The sequence below is a fragment of the Coregonus lavaretus genome, assembly GCF_964263955.1.
Source record: "Coregonus lavaretus genome assembly, chromosome: 9".
NCBI lineage: Eukaryota > Metazoa > Chordata > Actinopteri > Salmoniformes > Salmonidae > Coregonus > Coregonus lavaretus.
In genome coordinates, this window is record NC_139996.1 from 51,821,477 (window position 1) to 51,839,872 (window position 18,396).

The window sequence follows — 18,396 nt, forward strand, 5'->3', positions numbered from 1 at the left end:
TGTCCACTTCAGGAACTACTGTATGAGGCCCTCAGAATTGTTTTGTCATTTTAGCAGACGCACTTATCCAGAGCGACTTACAGTAGTGAGTGCATACATTTTGTTCATACTGGTCCCCCATGGGAATCGAATCCACAACCCTGGCATTGCAAGTGCCATGCTCTACCAACTGAGCCACAAAGGTTCCCTTAGTGTGCCACAAAAGGTAAAGGTTTCACTATTGAGAGTGATATGAGCATTCATATAAGGGGACCAATTTGTGATATAAAGTATACAATAAGTTAGGATGCAATGAATAAAGGATTCCCATTTCCAGCCATATGGTAGTGGGTCAACCATATCAGAAGATTTTGCCATTAGCATGTAAGTAAACTATATTGGGCCATGAATTTAAAAAAGGATTCCCATCACAATGCATAATCACTAACAGGAAGTATCAGACATTACTTTAAAATGATAATTCCATCAGAAAATGTAATTGATTACCATACCAAAAATATGAATATTTTACATGAATAAAAAAAACACATGCTTACAAAGGTTGATCACCTCGGTCTGGGAATCCCAGTCTGGGATAGGGAATGACAAGCTTGGTGTGTTCTGTCTAGTCTCAGAACAGATTGTGTGAAATGTCTTGCGTTAATAATGGGACAGGGCTTCTAGGGGGAGGGACCTATAGTTATTCAGATATAAAAGACACTTGCTATAACTAGTGACAGAGACAAGGTCGAAACCGACACTAGAGAGAGAGAGAGTCAGAGAGCGAGACTACAAGTGAGATAGAGGGAGTAAAAGGCAGACAGTAAGAAAAAGGTGTGTACGAAGAATAGAGACTTGCTTTATCTCGTGGCAAAGAGGAAGTTGAAGCTGCTACAGAAAGGGAGATACAGGAAGGAGGGAGAACGATTGAGAGAGGCAGAGGTTGTGAGTGCAGAAGAGAGTGCAACGCAGAGGAAAGGAGGAGAGTGAGAGAGAGGGTATAGGAAGAGCAGAGCGTGGAGCAGGTTCTTTGCAGGCACAGCCTTACTGTCAGCCCCAGCAGAAATGCCCAACTTTGCCGGCACCTGGAAAATGAAGAGCAGTGAAAATTTTGATGAACTTCTCAAAGCCCTTGGTAAGCCCCTTCTTGCCATTTTGTCTCTCTCCATCCCTCTCGTCTTCTCTCCCTTTCTCTTTTCAATAGCCTGCACAGTGCATCCCTACGTGAGCTTTAGCCTACTATCCGTCATGTGCATTAAAAAACAGCTTTTTATTTTCCTGGGGCATTGCTTCACTTCCAACAATATGCTATTGCCTTATCTCATCTAAAAGAGGAGGGAGAGAGAGCATACAGCAAGCAAGCTGTAGCGGGAAAGCCCTCAGCTACAGGAGATGTCAATTATATAGACATGGTATTGTTACAGCCGGGGTCTGGCTGCACTTGCATGGGAACAACATTATTCATGTATTAACGTTTAAGTAGGGCATGCGTTAGCAGTGTCAGTGGAGGTCTTTATGGAATTCTTTCTTCTGCCTTTTGTGTTTTTTTCCCCTTGCTGATCACTGTGATGGTTTAGAATTGGACCAGTTTATCTGGGTCATTCATTTGTGTGGCTGGGTCTTTCTGGGTCTTGACTGTAAGTACCATGCTGCACAAGCAATGAGACCATGGTCATATTTTGTGGTTTTGGGTGAATATATTCCCTATGGGGCTGTTTGGGTTTGTTTGTTGCTCAGAAGATGGCTTTGAATTGTGAGCACCATTAAACAGTTAGTAACCCCACGGGAGCCAATGTCATCAAATTGGGGTGCACGGTGGACCATGATGCCGGTTTCTTCACCATGGCAGCACGGAACATGCAGTGCTGTGCGTAGCTTAGTGCTATGACGTGATGTCAGTGTACATACAGTGAGGGAAACAATTATTTGATCCCCTGCTGATTTTGTACGTTTGCCCACTGACAAAGAAATGCTCAGTCTATAATTTTAATGGTAGGTTTATTTGAACAGTGAGAGACAGAATAAAACAAATAAAAATAAACGCATGTAAAAAAAAATATACATTGATTTGCATTTTAATGAGGGAAATAAGTATTTGACCCCTCTGCAAAACATGACTTAGTACTTGGTGGCAAAACCCTTGTTGGCAATCACAGAGGTCAGACGTTTCTTGTAGTTGGCCACCAGGTTTGCACACATCTCAGGAGGGATTTTGTCCCACTCCTCTTTGCAGATCTTCTCCAAGTCATTAAGGTTTCGATGCTGACGTTTGGCAACTCGAACCTTCAGCTCCCTCCACAGATTTTCTATGGGATTAAGGTCTGGAGACTGGCTAGGCCACCCCAGGACCTTAATGTGCTTCTTCTTGAGCCACTCCTTTGTTGCCTTGGCCGTGTGTTTTGGGTCATTGTCATGCTGGAATACCCATCCATGACCCATTTTCAATGCCCTGGCTGAGGGAAGGAGGTTCTCACCCAAGATTTGACGGTACATGGCCCCGTCCATCGTCCCTTTGATGCTGTGAAGTTGTCCTGTCCCCTTAGCAGAAAAACACCCCCAAAGCATAATGTTTCGACCTCCATGTTTGACGGTGGGGATGGTGTTCTTGGGGTCATAGGCAGCATTCCTCCTCCTCCAAACACGCCGAGTTGAGTTGATGCCAAAGAGCTCCATTTTGGTTTCATCTGACCACAACACTTTCACCCAGTTCTCCTCTGAATCATTCAGATGTTCATTGGCAAACTTCAGACGGGCATGTATATGTGCTTTCTTGAGCAGGGGGACCTTGCAGGCGCTGCAGGATTTCAGTCCTTCACGGCGTAGTGTGTTACCAATTGTTTTCTTGGTGACTATGGTCCCAGCTGCCTTGAGATCATTGACAAGATCCTCCCGTGTAGTTCTGGGCTGATTCCTCATCGTTCTCATAATCACTGCAACTCCACAAGGTGAGATCTTGCATGGAGCCCCAGGCCGAGGGAGATTGACCGTTATTTTGTGTTTCTTCCATTTGCGAATAATCGCACCAACTGTTGTCACCTTCTCACCAAGCTGCTTGGCGATGGTCTTGTAGTCCATTCCAGCCTTATGTAGGTCTACAATCTTGTCTCTGACATCCTTGGAGAGCTCTTTGGTCTTGGCCATGGTGGAGAGTTTGGAATCTGATTGATTGATTGCTTCTGTGGACAGGTGTTTTATACAGGTAACAAGCTGAGATTAGGAGCACTCCCTTTAAGAGTGTGCTCCTAATCTCAGCTCGTTACCCGTATAAAAGACACCTGGGAGCCAGAAATCTTTCTGTTTGAGAGGGGGTCAAATACGTATTTCCCTCATTAAAATGCAAATCAATTTATAACATTTTTGACATTCATTTTTCTGGATTTTTTTGTTGTTATTCTGTCTCTCACTGTTCAAATAAACCTACCATTAAAATTATAGACTGATCATTTCTTCGTCAGTGGGCAAACGTACAAAATCAGCAGGGGATCAAATACTTTTTTCCCTCACTGTATGCTATATCCTGGTCCACGGCTCGTTACGTGGTCTTACTGGTTGCATTCTATAGTTGGTAAGGTTAGGACTACTGTTAGACCAGTTGCTAAGTGCTGAAACTCACTGGGCACAGTCGTCAATTCAACGTCTAGTTTTGAATTCATGTGAATTCAAAAAAATAGAAAAGTACAAACGCCACCATGTCATTGGATTTAGGCTAAAATCTGGTTTTAAATAAAATACTAAATTCCCTTACGTTGATTACTTTTTTCAAATCAAATCAGTTTTCCATGTTGATTTAATGTCATCACATAGATTTTCTGTTGTTGAAATGACGTGGAAACAAGTTCTTGCCCAGTGGGAAGTATCTAAAGCCCTTGACGATCAATGCATGTTTGAGGGATGCCAGAGGGTGAATGTCTGGGACTGAGTCCTTCTCCTTGGATAGCCCACAATCCATCCGTGAGTCTGTATCTGTGGCCATTTTGTCGGCGAGATAAGATGGACAGTGTAGAGAGAGACCAGCAAGACCTGGTAGGGCTGTCCTTGAGTTGGAAGTGCGTAGGGGTGGCCAGACAGACTTGCGGAGGGGCACAGGGCACGCCAAAGCACTCCCCTCATGCCAGGACTTTGACATGCGTTTTAGTCACTGCTTTACACAGCCAGCCACCAGATTCTCTGAAACCCAATTCAGATCTGTCACACAACAAGTCTTGTTTTTTTCCCCTCGTGGCAATCAGGCCAAATACTTAATCGCCAAAATTCTTCCGATTTCTCCTCAAGTTTTCAGCAACGGATTTGTTACCACAGAGCACTTTCCAGAAGAACAATGCTCTACTATTATGGTTTACCACTTTTAATTGGTGTCTGATGAAGAAAAGCTATTCCTCATTCAGTTGGCCTATCATGTTTTTGAAAGTAAGAAAATATACATGATTAAGTATCCAAGAGAAGAGAAAGTCCATAAAGAGTCCAAGGGTGAGAGAGAGGTAGGGCGGGGTGGGGTGGTGAGAGAGGGGTCAGGTTGAGGACTGTTTTGGGGTAAATCTTGTCTAGACGGATCTAGGCGGTAGGGGGTGTCTGTCTGAATCAGGCCTAACTCCCTCCTCCTACCCTTCCATTCCATTCCCGTCTCCCTCCCTGGTCTGTGCTGTGCCCATCCAGGCGTGAATGCCATGCTGAGGAAGGTGGCTGGGGCGGCTGCCTCCAAGCCTCACGTGGAGATCCGTCAGGACGGGGAGCAGTTCTACATCAAGACCTCCACCAGCGTCCGCACCACCGAGATCAACTTCCACATCGGCCAGGAGTTCGACGAGGAGACGGTGGACGGCAGGAAATGCAAGGTAATGTGGAAAGGGTATCCTTCATAGTGCAGTACAGGTACATGTTGCCTCTTAATAAGTGTAATGCACATTGATTTCAATACAACTATTGAAGTCAGTCATGAAGAAGTATTCAACAGATTTTGGCGAATTACACATAATATGGCCATATTTATTTTTCTACTTATTATATAAACACTGTTATTAGTGCACCTTCTCGTTCAGTCCAGACTACATATGATACACTAGATATGAAAATACTGGCAGTGAACTCTGATCACAGCGCCAGATTCCGGCAATCTAATACATTGTGCTAATTGTGGGATTGAAACTCTGTTCACTGGAATCCTTGCCTGCAAAAGTATACAAAACATTAGGAACACCTGCTCTTTCCATGACATAGACTGACCAGGTGGATCCAGGTGAAAGCTATGATCCCTTATTGATGTCACTTGTTAAATCCACTTCAATCAGTGTAGATGAAGGGGAGGAGACAGGTTAAAGAAGGATTTTTAAGCCTTGAGACAATTGAGACATGGATTGTATATGTGTGCCATTCAGAGGGTGAATGGGCAAGACAGAATATCTAAGTGCCTTTGAACGGGGTATGGTAGTAGGTGCCAGGCGCACCGGTTTGTGTCAAGAACTGCAACGCTGCTAGGTTTTTCACACTCAACAGTTTCCCGTGTGTATCAAGAATGGTCCACCACCCAAAGGACATCCAGCCAACTTGACACAACTGTGGGAAGCATTGGAGTCAACATGGGCCATCATCCCTGTGGAATGCATTCAACACCTTGCAGAGTCCATTCCCCGATGAATTGAGGCTGTTCTGAGGGCAAAAGGGTGTAACTCAATATGTGGAAGGTGTTCCTAATGTTTTGTATACTCAGTGTATGTGTATGGGTTACTACCACCCATAGGGTTTAATCAGAATGCCCTCATTGGCTCACCGCTCAATCTCAAAAACAAACACATGCCACCCAACTCCGAGTTTGGTGCCAGAAGCTCAAAGCACAATCAACAGACTTGGGAGAGAAGTGGTGATTGTGTTGGGGAATTACCAGATTAGTGTGGTGGGTAGGTAGGCGGGGAGAGGGGATTACTGTACAGTTGGAATTGGGGCAATTTGGCTTCCAGTGATGGGACGGATTTGGGTTGGCGAAAGATGGGGGTTGAGCATTGGGTAGGGTGGCAGAGCTACAGAGGAGACAGGGAAAAGTGTGCTCTGGGGTTCCCTGAGGGTGTGGGAGAGGAGGAGGGGGGATGATCAATAAGACTGGTTGAAAGTGTGTGTGTGTGTGTGTGTGTGTGTGTGTGTGTGTGTGTGTGTGTGTGTGTGTGTGTGTGTGTGTGTGTGTGTGTGTGTGTGATTTTGACAAGGCTTTTAGAGCCTTCTTATTTTCCTTTTGAGTAGCGTCTCCATGAAAAATGTATACATTAACATGGTTGACTTATTGGTATCATGCTCACGTCTGAGGAAGTGGATTAGAGGGCTGACATAGATGAGATAGATGGGTCCTCTCTCCAAGCTTTGGCCCTTCGGGGAACTCTCAAGCCGTTGTTCGGAATGAGCAGGTCACGATGCCACGTCAGCGCAGATAAACTGTGACTCAGCCATCTTCATCAAATACAAGGTACAACACCACTCCCCAGTTACAGGCTGCTTTTCCACCAGGGTCGTTACATGTCATTTCAGCAAGCCATGACATCCACCATCTCAGATTGTTCTGAAATCATTTTTGCAGTTAGAAACAGATAAGATTAGCATTCCTGCAGCAATTTAAAATATATATATAATTTGATCTCTGAGAAATTAAGCTAATTGATTGCACCCAAATTGGACATTTAAATTCATAGGATTCATATAATATTATTTTTTGCCCTTTTTGTGATATCTAATTGGTGCACCTTCGCAACTCCTGTACCGAGCACTGATTCTTGACACTGCTCGCTTAACCCGGCCGCACCAATGTGTCGGAGGAAATTCCGTACAGCTGGCGACCGAAGTCAGCTTGCAGGCGCCCGGCCCGCCACAAGGAGTCGCTAGAGCGCGATGGGACAAGGAAACCCCGGCCTGCCAAACCCTCCCCTAACCAGGATGACGCTGGGCCAATTGTGTGCCGCCTCATGGGTCTCCTGATCACGGCCGGCTGTGAAACAGCCCGGGATCAAACTGGAGTCTGGAGTGACGCCTCAAGCACTGCGATGCAGTGCCTTAGACCGCTGCGCCACTCGGGAGGCCCACAAAAGTTTTTCCTAATAATAACTAAGACATGAGGAATCCAAATAAGTGGTCAAAAACCAACAGCCACCCTAAGAACCCATTTCTTAATTTTTTGTCCACTGTCCACACTCAGTTTTACATGTGACCCATATCAGATTTGCGCATTCACAATGTAGCCTCTGAAGTAGCACACATATGCAATGCTCATTTCCTGGCACTGTTCCTTAAAATGTTGGGGTGGTTGTCATGGTAACGCCAGGTCACGTACATAAAAGCCACATCAGAGCAAAAATAATCTGGTTACATATAGAACATCAAAATTGTATCAGGACTGAGATCCACATACAGTGCATTCAAAAAGTATTCAGACCTCTTCCCTTTTTCCACATTTTGTTACGTTACAGCCTTATTCTAAAATGGATTAAATACATTTTTCCTCATCAATCTACACAAAATACCCCATAATGACAAAGTGAAAACAGGTTTTTATAAATGTTTACAAATTCATTAAAAAGAAAAAACAGAAATACCTTATTTACATTAGTATTCAGACCCTTTGCTATGAGACTCGAAATTGAGCTCAGGTGCAACCTGTTTCCATTGATCATCCTTGAGATGTTTCTACAACACCTGTGGTAAATTCCATTGATTGAACATGATTTGGAAAGTCACACATCTGTCTATATAAGGTACTACATTGCATGTCAGAGCAGAAACCAAGCCATGAGGTCGAAGGAATGTCAGTTGGGCTCCGAGACAGGAGTCTGTGTTGAGGCACAGATCTGGGGAAGGGTACCAAAAAATGTCTGCAGTATTGAAGGTCCCCAAGAACACAGTGGCCTCCATCATTCTTAAATGGAAGAAGTTTGGAACCACCAAGACTCTTCCTAGAGCTGGCCGCCCGGCCAAACTGAGCAATCGGGGGAGAAGGGCCTTGGTCAGGGAAGTGACAAAGAACCCCATGGTCATTCTGACTCTGAAAGAGCTCCAGAGTTCCTCTGTGGAGATGGGAGAACATTCCAGAAGGACAACCATCTCTGCAGCACTCCACTAATCAGGCCTTTATGGTAGAGTGGCCAAACGGAAACCACTCCTCAATAAAAGGCACATGACAGCCCGCTTGGATTTTGCCAAAAGGCACCTAAAGGACAAGATTCTCTGATCTGATTAAATCAAGATTGAACTCTTTGGACTAAATGCCAAGCATCACGTCTGGAGGAAACCTGGCACCTTCCCTACGATGAAGCATGGTGGTGGCAGCATCATGCTGTGGGGATGTTTTTCAGCGGCAGGGACTGGGAGACTAGTCAGGATCGAGGGAAAGATGAACGGAGCAAAGTACAGAGAGATCCTTGATGAAAACCTGCTCCAGAGCGCTCAGGATCTCAGACTGGGGGCGAAGGTTCACCTTCCAACAGGACAATGTCCCTAAGCACACAGCCAAGACAACGCAGGAGTGGCTTCGGGACAAGTCTCTGAATGTCCTTGAGTGGCCCAGCCAGAGCCTGGACTTGAACCTGATCGAACAGCTCTGGAGAGACCTGAAAATAGCTGTGCAGCGACGCTCCCCATCCAACCTGGCAGAGCTTGAGAGGATCTGCAGAGAAGATGGGAGAAACTCCCCAAATACAGGTGTGCCAAGCTTGTAGCGTCATACCCATGAAGACTCGAGGTTGTAATCGCTGCTAAAGGTGCTTCAACAAAGTACTGAGTAAAAGGTCTGAATACTTACTGTATTTAAATGAAATTTCCGTTTTTTATTTTTAATACATTTGCAAAAAAATCTAAAAACCTGTTTTTTGCTTTGTTATTATGGGGTATTGTGTGTAGAGTGATGATGGAAAAAAACTATTGAATCCATTTTAGAATAAGGCTGTAAAGTAACAAAATGTGGAAAAGGTCAAGTGGTATGCATACTTTCTGAATGCACTGTGTGGATGTGGTATAAATCGGAAGTCAAAAGATCAGATTCCATTGTTTTTTTTGCTGTTTACACATTAGGGAAAATATCAGATAGGTATCAGATATGGCAATAATCTGCAATTCATAATTTTGCGTCCCCTTGATATTTTAAGTAGAAATTGTTCTCCAATATTGTATTTTAAAAGCCTGCTATATTAAATGAAGTTCCCTTTAATATAGACCACATAGACAATTCAATAAATCCGATTTTTTTATATGAATAAAGACTTAAAATGCTAAAGTGCCAAAAATCAGCATTTTTATATGTCCCTCATCATGACTTCTAGGAAGATTTTAGCCCTTAACCCCAACATTTCTTCATGTTTTCACCATTTTTATTAAGCCCTAGTTACACAGTTTCTGAAGATTATGATGTATTTCATGTGATTTAGTCATGTGATCCCTCATTTTACGGTAAACCCTGGTATGTGAACTGAACTCTCGTTTTAATATGGTTAAACTATTCCTTTTAAAATTATTTTTGCAAAATAAACATTGAACGTATAATAGTAAAATCATAGTGTAAAAGCAGGTGAGCTGGTTCTACTCTTTTTGACAATCTTCTGGTGTTGTGTGGTGCACGTCAAGCATAACACGTCAACCATGTTACATAAAACATCAACCCTGTTACCCATAGATAGATAGGCTAGAAATGTTTAACATTGAAAATACATTTGTGAAGCTTGCATTCAATTGCCCCTCCCTTGCATTCAATTGCCCCTCCATCCCTCAACCCTGTTGCGGTCAAACCTGTTACTTTAATGGCACTTTATTGACACTTACTATAGATATCCTTTTATGAAGTTGAACATGTGCTCTTTATGACAGAATGTTAAAATTAGATGAAATTAAGTTGTTTTTGACCAAGTTACACTACCTAAAATGTACTCTATAATCGTGGAACGACCCAGATCTGAATTGGACGGCATGTGTAAACGCAGCCTAATAAGCTCACCCTCAAGGTCACAAAACAGCCTTTTCTACTTAATTTGAATCACATTAATTGTCCTATTGAATAACACTGCCATGATCAATTCTGAATGAAATAAATGTTTATGCTAATATGAACATGTATATGTTAAAACCCCCAGAGAAATAATAAGCCATCTGCTATTGTTTGAACCAAGTCACATCAGTTAACCTGTTGCATTTAGGGGCATGTGAAGAACATGGATCTTCAATTCTTGAGTTAGGCATTTTAAATGTGATTAATTTAGGTTGAAGTACTTACCAGCAATCACATTGATCTTGAATCATATATTTTGGTATGTTAGATCTAAGATAGCTTACATCACCAGTTTCAGAACAGGCCATGGATGATTTTACAGCCCTCTAACCAATTCTACTATTATGTGTGTTTTTTGGCGTTATTTGTAATTTATTTTGTGCATAATGTTTCTGCCACCGTCTGTTATGACCAAAAAGAGCTTCTGGATATCAGGACAACGATTACTCACCTCGTATTGGACGAAGATTTTTTCTTCAACGAGTCGGACGCGAAGGATATCCTACAGACACCCGACAATGCCCAAATCCCCGTCATTCACATGAGAAAGAGACGGAGATATCGTGGACGTAGGTCGGGGTGCCTTGTAAGGATCCGACGGCGAGCGAGTAAACTGCCTCTTCCATCAATCCTATTAGCCAATGTTCAATCATTTGAAAATAAGGTAGACGACCTAAGATTACGGTTATCCTACCAACGGGACATTAAAAACTGTAATATCTTATGTTTCACCGAGTCGTGGCTGAACGACGACATTGATAACATACAGCTGGCGGGATATACGCTACATCGTCAGGATAGAACGGCTGACTCTGGTAAGACAAGGGGTGGCGGTCTGTGTATATTTGTAAACAACAGCTGGTGCAAAAAATCTAAAACTAAGGAAGGTTTTGCTCGCCTGAGGTAGAGTATCTCATGATCAGCTGTAGACCACACTATTTACCAAGAGAGTTTTCTTCTATATTTTTCGTAGCTGTCTATACAGTGGGGAAAAAAAGTATGTAGTCAGCCACCAATTGTGCAAGTTCTCCCACTTAAAAAGATGAGAGAGGCCTGTAATTTTCATCATAGGTACAGACAAAATGAGGAAAAAAAATCCAGAAAATCACATTGTAGGATTTTTAATGAATTTATTAGCAAATTATGGTGGAAAATAAGTATTTGGTCAATAACAAAAGTTTCTCAATACTTTGTTATATACCCTTTGTTGGCAATGACACAGGTCAAACGTTTTCTGTAAGTCTTCACAAGGTTTTCACACACTGTTGCTGGTATTTTGGACCATTCCTCCATGCAGATCTCCTCTAGAGCAGTGATGTTTTGGGGCTGTCGCTGGGCAACACGGACTTTCAACTCCCTCCAAAGATTTTCTATGGGGTTGAGATCTGGAGACTGGCTAGGCCACTCCAGGACCTTGAAATGCTTCTTACGAAGCCACTCCTTCGTTGCCCGGGCGGTGTGTTTGGGATCGTTGTCATGCTGAAAGACCCAGCCACGTTTCATCTTCAATGCCCTTGCTGATGGAAGGTGGTTTTCACTCAAAATCTCACGATACATGGCCCCATTCATTCTTTCCTTTACACGGATCAGTCGTCCTGGTCCCTTTGCAGAAAAACAGCCCCAAAGCATGATATTTCCACCCCCATGCTTCACAGTAGGTATGGTATTCTTTGGATGCAACTCAGCATTCTTTGTCCTCCAAACACGACGAGTTGAGTTTTTACCAAAAAGTTCTATTTTGGTTTCATCTGACCATATGACATTCTCCCAATCCTCTTCTGGATCATCCAAATGCACACTAGCAAACTTCAGACGGGCCTGGACATGTACTGGCTTAAGCAGGGGGACACGTCTGGCACTGCAGGATTTGAGTCCCTGGCGGCGTAGTGTGTTACTGATGGTAGGCTTTGTTACTTTGGTCCCAGCTCTCTGCAGGTCATTCACTAGGTCCCCCCGTGTGGTTCTGGGATTTTTGCTCACCGTTCTTGTGATCATTTTGACCCCACGGGGTGAGATCTTGCGTGGAGCCCCAGATCGAGGGAGATTATCAGTGGTCTTGTATGTCTTCCATTTCCTAATAATTGCTCCCACAGTTGATTTCTTCAAACCAAGCTGCTTACCTATTGCAGATTCAGTCTTCCCAGCCTGGTGCAGGTCTACAATTTTGTTTCTGGTGTCCTTTGACAGCTCTTTGGTCTTGGCCATAGTGGAGTTTGGAGTGTGACTGTTTGAGGTTGTGGACAGGTGTCTTTTATAGTGATAACAACTTCAAACAGGTGCCATTAATACAGGTAACGAGTGGAGGACAGAGGAGCCTCTTAAAGAAGAAGTTACAGGTCTGTGAGAGCCAGAAATCTTACTTCTTTGTAGGTGACCAAATACTTATTTTCCACCATCATTTGCAAATAAATTCATAAAAAATCCTACAATGTGATTTTCTGGATTTTATTTTCTCAATTTGTCTGTCATAGTTGACGTGTACCTATGATGAAAATTACAGGCCTCTCTCATCTTTTTAAGTGGGAGAACTTGCACAATTGGTGGCTGACTAAATACTTTTTTCCCCCACTGTATACCACCACAAACCAATGCTGGCACTAAGACTGCACTCAATGAGCTGTATAAGGCCATAAGTAAACAGGAAAATGCTCATCCAGAGGCAGCGCTCCTAGTGGCCGGGGACTTTAATGCAGGGAAACTTAAATCCGTTGTACCTAATTTCTACCAGCATGTTAAATGTGCAACCAGAGGGAAAAAAACTCTAGATCACCTTTACTCCACAATCAGAGACACATACAAAGCTCTCCCTCGCCCTCCTTTTGGCAAATCTGACCATAACTCTATCCTCCTGATTCCTGCTTATAAGCAAAAACTAAAGCAGGAAGCACCAGTGACTCGGTTGATAAAAAAGTGGTCAGATGACGCAGATGCTAAGCTACAGGACTGTTTTGCTAGCACAGACTGGAATATGTTCCGGGATTCTTCAGATAGCATTGAGGAGTAAGCCACATCAGTCACTGGCTTCATCAATAAGTGCATCGATGACGTCGTCCCCACAGTGACCGTATGTACATACCCCAACCAGAAGACATGGATTACAGGCAACATCTGCACTGAGCTAAAGGCTAGAGCTGCCGCTTTCAAGGAGCGGGACTCTAACCTGGACGCTTATAAGAAATCCCGCTATGCCCTCCGACGAACTATCAAACAGGCAAAGAGTCAATACAGGACTAAGATTGAATCGTACTACACCGGCTCTGACGCTCGTCGGATGTGGCAGGGCTTGAAAACTATTACAGACTACAAAGGGAAGCACAACCGCGAGCTGCCCAGTGACACAAGCCTACCAGATGAGCTAAATCACTTCTATGCTCGCTTCGAGGCAAGCAACACTGAAGCATGCATGAGAGCATCAGCTGTTTCCGGATGACTGTGTGATCATACTCTCCGTAGCCGATGTGAGTAACACTTTTAAGCAGGTCAACATTCACAAGGCCGCAGGACGTGTACTCCGAGCATGTGCTGACCAACTGGCAAGTGTCTTCACTGACATTTTCAACATGTCCCTGACAGTCTGTAATACCAACATGTTTCAAGCAGACCACCATAGTCCCTGTGCCCAAGGACACTAAGATAACCTGCCTAAATGACTACCGACCCGTAGCACTCACGTCTGTAGCCATGAAGAGCTTTGAAAGGCTGGTCATGGCTCACATCAACACCATTATCCCAGAAACCCTAGACCCACTCCAATATGCATACCGCCCCAACAGATCCACAGATGATGCTATCTCTATTTTACTCCACACTGCCCTTTCCCACCTGGACAAGAGGAACACCTACGTGAGAATGCTATTCATTGACTACAGCTCAGCTTTCAACACTATAGTGCCCTCAAAGGTCATCACTAAGCTAAGGATCCTGGGACTAAACACCTCCCTCTGCAACTGGATCCTGGACTTCCTGACGGGCCGCCCCCAGGTGATAAGGGTAGGTAACAACACATCTACCACGCTGATCCTCAACACGGGGGCCACTCAGGGGTGCGTGCTCAGTCCCCTCCTGTACTCCCTGTTCACCCATGACTGCATGGCCAGGCACGACTCCAACACCTTCATTAAGTTTGCCAACGACACAACAGTGGTAGGCCTGATCACTGACAACGATGAGACAGCCTATAGGGAGGAGGTCAAAGGCCTGGCTGTGTGGTGCCAGGATAACAACCTCTCCCTCAACGTGATCAAGACAAAGGAGATGATTGTGGACTACAGGAAAAAAAATAGGACTGAGCACGCCCCCATTCTCATCGACGGGGCTGTAGTGGAACAGGTTGAGAGCTTCAGGTTCCTTGGTGTCCACATCATCAATGAACTATCATGGTCCAAACACACCAAGACAGTCGTGAAGAAGGCACGACAAAGCCTATTCCCCCTCAGGAGACTGAAAATATTTGGCATGGGTCCTCAGATCCTCAAAAAGTTCTACAGCTGCACCATCGAGAGCATACTGACTGGTTGCATCACCGCCTGGTATGGCAACTGCTCTGCCTCCAACCGCAAGGCACTACAGAGGGTAGTGCGTATGGTCCAGTACATCACTGGGGCCAAGCTTCCTGCCATCCAGGACCTCTATACCAGGCAGTGTCAGAGGAAGGCCATCAAAATTGTCAAAGACTCCAGCCACCCTAGTCATAGACTGTTCTCTCTGCTACCGCACGGCAAGCGGTACCGGAGTGCCAAGTCTAGGTCCAAAAGGCTTCTCAACGGCTTCTACCGCCAAGCCATAAGACTCCTGAACAGCTAATCATGGCTACCCGGACAATTTGCACTGCCCCCCTTCCCCACCCCCTTTTTTACTCTGCTGCTACTCTGTTTATTATTTATGCATAGTCACTTTAACTCTACCCACATGTACATATTACCTCAGTTACCTCGACTAGCCGGTGCCCCCGCACATTGACTCTGCACCGGTACCCCCCTGTATATAGCCTCCCTACGGTTATTTTATTTTACTGCTGCTCTTTAGTTATTTGCTTTTATTCATTTTTTGCTTAACAACATTTTTTTATTTGTTTTACTTTGCATTGTTGGTTAAGGGTTTGTAAGTAAGCATTTCACTGTAATGTCTACACCTGTTGTATTCGGCGCATGTGGCAAATACAATTTGATTTGATTTGAACAGTTGCTAAAGCATACATCTCTAGGACACTAACAGATTCCCCTTAAAGTAAAAAATAAAATAATAACAGTTGAATCCCAGAAAAAATCCCACAAAAATTCCTAGACAAATGGTATGTATTGGTATGCATACTGGTGGCAAGATAATTGCAAATAGAAAGAGGAAAACATGAATCATTGCGCAGAGAGCTTTTATATCAATAAGATTGCTGCTCATAACTGTAAGGGGAAAGATTATCTTACTGGTGAAAATAAATCTTACTTTTGTGAAAAACACTAAATAGAAATACCAACCCAAATAGTCAACATTGTATCGTCATGATATGAATGTGTCTTACTCAATTTCTAGACTGACTGAACCAGGAATCTGTAACTCATTGGTTTAAGCATCAGATTTCGGCACTGGGTTTCATAGCCTGTGTAGGATATTTTACAGTTCATTGTTGGATCGTAAGAGACAGAATGGCCCCTACAGTCTGTGCCCTCGGGCATGGTGGATTTACCAATACATCTCTGTGGCTGCCAACTCTAAGCCATCTTGTACTGCACAGATCCCCATCGGTTATGTCTGGGCATTTGTCTGTCAGGTAGCATATGATCAATCCCTCCATCCCTTTCGATTTTAAGTCCTTTTAAACTTTTCTGGCAGTTTGTGAGGTTTGAGGATCACTTTGAAAAAAGGCTCTGCTCCCCAGTCCTTATCTTCCTTGGTCGGCTTCCGCTTAGCTTCATGGTCGGCACAGTCCCCAATTAGACACCTTCCTGGCTGGGCTTGTGGCAGGGTCCCGAACCCTGGGCCTGGCCCAGGCTGGGGGGGGGGGGGGGGGTTAAAGGGATTACACTAATCTACCCAAAGCACACAGGCGAGGGCTGCTTCACACTGGCACAAGGTTAAAAGAGCTCTCTAATCGGGGGATTTGAGGGGATCAGGAGGGCCCTTCTCACATATAGGGGTGTCCCATTTCTGCCGGCAGGGAGAAAGTGATAAGGAACATTCAGCACTAGAGGGTCACCCCACAGGGACAGGGGCTGGATCAAAGTTTTAGTCAGGAGTCACAGTGACCCCCCAAAAAAGTGATAATGAGACTGAGAGAAACCTGGCTGGCGTTGACGAGCAAATGTCACCAAAGTTGACGCAAAGCTCTTCACCGTCAAAGTGGCCATTGATGCTGTAGAAACGTGAAAAGGTGTAGCTGCAGCTGTGTATATGTGCATACCACGTTTAACTCACTCTCTGCTTGTCAGCAACCACGCTGATTTTTTTACACACCAACCTTGTGCAACCATTATGGTCTCTCCTGTCGACCGACACCAAGAGGAGAACGCTGCACTTCATGACAAACAGACGACTTTGACAAATCAAACCTTTTGGCCCGTCTGGTTGCTATAGAGACAGACTTTTAGAATTACTCAGTACTGTACACATGTACATGGGGTTCAGGGAGATAGATTAAAATGCTGTGCAAAGACTGCAGTCGCAGTTCCTTCCCGTCGTTTGAGAAGATAGTCCATCAAGACGACAAAAAGGTGATCCTTATTGACATATAGTCCCTCCAGAAAGTATTTATACCCCTTGACTTGTTCTACATTTTGTTGTGTTACAGCTTGAATTCAAAATTGATTTTTTCACCCATCTACACACAATACCCCATAATGACAAAGTGAAAACATGTTTTTATAAATTTGAAATGAAATACAGAAATATCTCATTTACATAAGTATTCACACCCCTGAGTCAATACTTTGTAGAAGCACCTTTGGCAGCGATTACTGCTGTGAGTCTTTCTTGGTAAGTCTCCAAGAGCTTTCCTCAACTGGATTGTGCAACATTTGCCCATTATAATTACAAATATTATTCCATCTCTGTCAAATTGGTTGATCATTGCTAGACAAAACTGTAACTCAGCCACTCAGGAGCATTCACAGTCTTCTTGGTAAGTAACTCCAGTGTAGATTTGGCCTTGTGTTTTAGGTTATGGTTATTGTCCTGCTGAAAGGTAAATTCATCTCCCAGTGTCTGGTGGAAAGCAGACTGAACCAGGCTTTCCTCTAGGATTTTGCCTGTGCTTAGCTCCATTCCGTTTATTTTTTATCCTGAAAAACTCCCCAGTCCTTAACGATTACAAGCATACCCCTAACATGATGCAGCCACCACTATGCTTGAAAATATGGCATGAGTAATATGTTGTATTGGCTTTGCCCCAACATAACACTTTGTATTCAGGGTAAAACGTTTATTGCTTTGCCACATTGTTTTTGCAGTATTACTTTAGTGCCTTGTTGCAAACAGGATGCATGTTTTGGAATACTTTTATTCTGTACAGGCTTCCTTCTTTCCACTCTGCCAATTAGGTTAGTATTGTGGAGTAACTACAATGTTGTTGATCCATCCTCAGTTTCTCTTATCACAGCCATTAAACTCTGTAAGTCTCCATTGGCCTCAGGGTGAAATCCCTGAGCAGTTTCCTTCCTCTCCAACAACTGAGTTAGGAAGGACGCCTGTATCTTTGAGATCTAAAACATGCAAGTAGGAGGTGGACCTAGTCAGAAACTATAGGATACCTGGTGTCAACTTCTGTGAAACATTGTTAAATTCACTACAGAAACGACAAGTACTTGGTGCTCACGTATAACATCTGATACACCATCCAAAGTGTAATTAATACGTTCACCATGCTCAAAGGGATATTCAATGTCTGCTTTTCATATTTTTACCCATCTACCAATAAGTCACCTTCTTTGCAAGGCATTGGAAAAGCTCTAGTCTTTGTGGTTAAATCTGTGTTTGAAATTGACTGCTCGACTGAGGGACCTTACAGATAATTGTACAGTTGAAGCAGGAAGTTTACATACACCTTAGCCAAATACATTTAAACTCTGTTTTTCACAATTCCTGACATTTAATCCTACGGGGGGCCAGTATGAAAAATGTATGCTCTCACTAACTTTAAGTCGCTCTGGATAAGAGCGTCTGCTAAATGACTAAAATCTAAAATGTAAATGTAGAAATTCCCTGTCGTAGGTCAGTTAGGATCACCACTTTATTTTAAGAATGTGAAATGTCAGAATAATAGTAGAGAGAATTTTTTATTTCAGCTTTTATTTCTTTCATCACATTCCCAGTGGGTCAGAAGTTTACATTCACTCAATTAGTATTTGGTTGCATTCCCTTTAAATAGTTTAACTTGGGTCAAACGTTTTGGGTAGCCTTCCACAAGCTACCCACAATAAATT

At 43.6% G+C, this 18,396-nt stretch overlaps 1 protein-coding gene across 1 annotated transcript in view; it reads left to right on the forward strand.

Annotated features, from left to right (window-relative positions):
* Positions 1-717: 717 nt before the first annotated feature.
* crabp1a (cellular retinoic acid binding protein 1a) overlaps positions 718-18,396 on the forward strand; it is a 40,928-nt gene continuing 23,249 nt past the window's right edge. The window contains exons 1-2 of the mRNA XM_084168342.1: positions 718-1,114; positions 4,633-4,811. Of these exons, the coding sequence (XP_084024468.1) occupies positions 1,045-1,114; positions 4,633-4,811 (249 nt within the window). The 5' untranslated portion in view covers positions 718-1,044. The remainder of the gene's footprint in view (positions 1,115-4,632; positions 4,812-18,396) is intronic.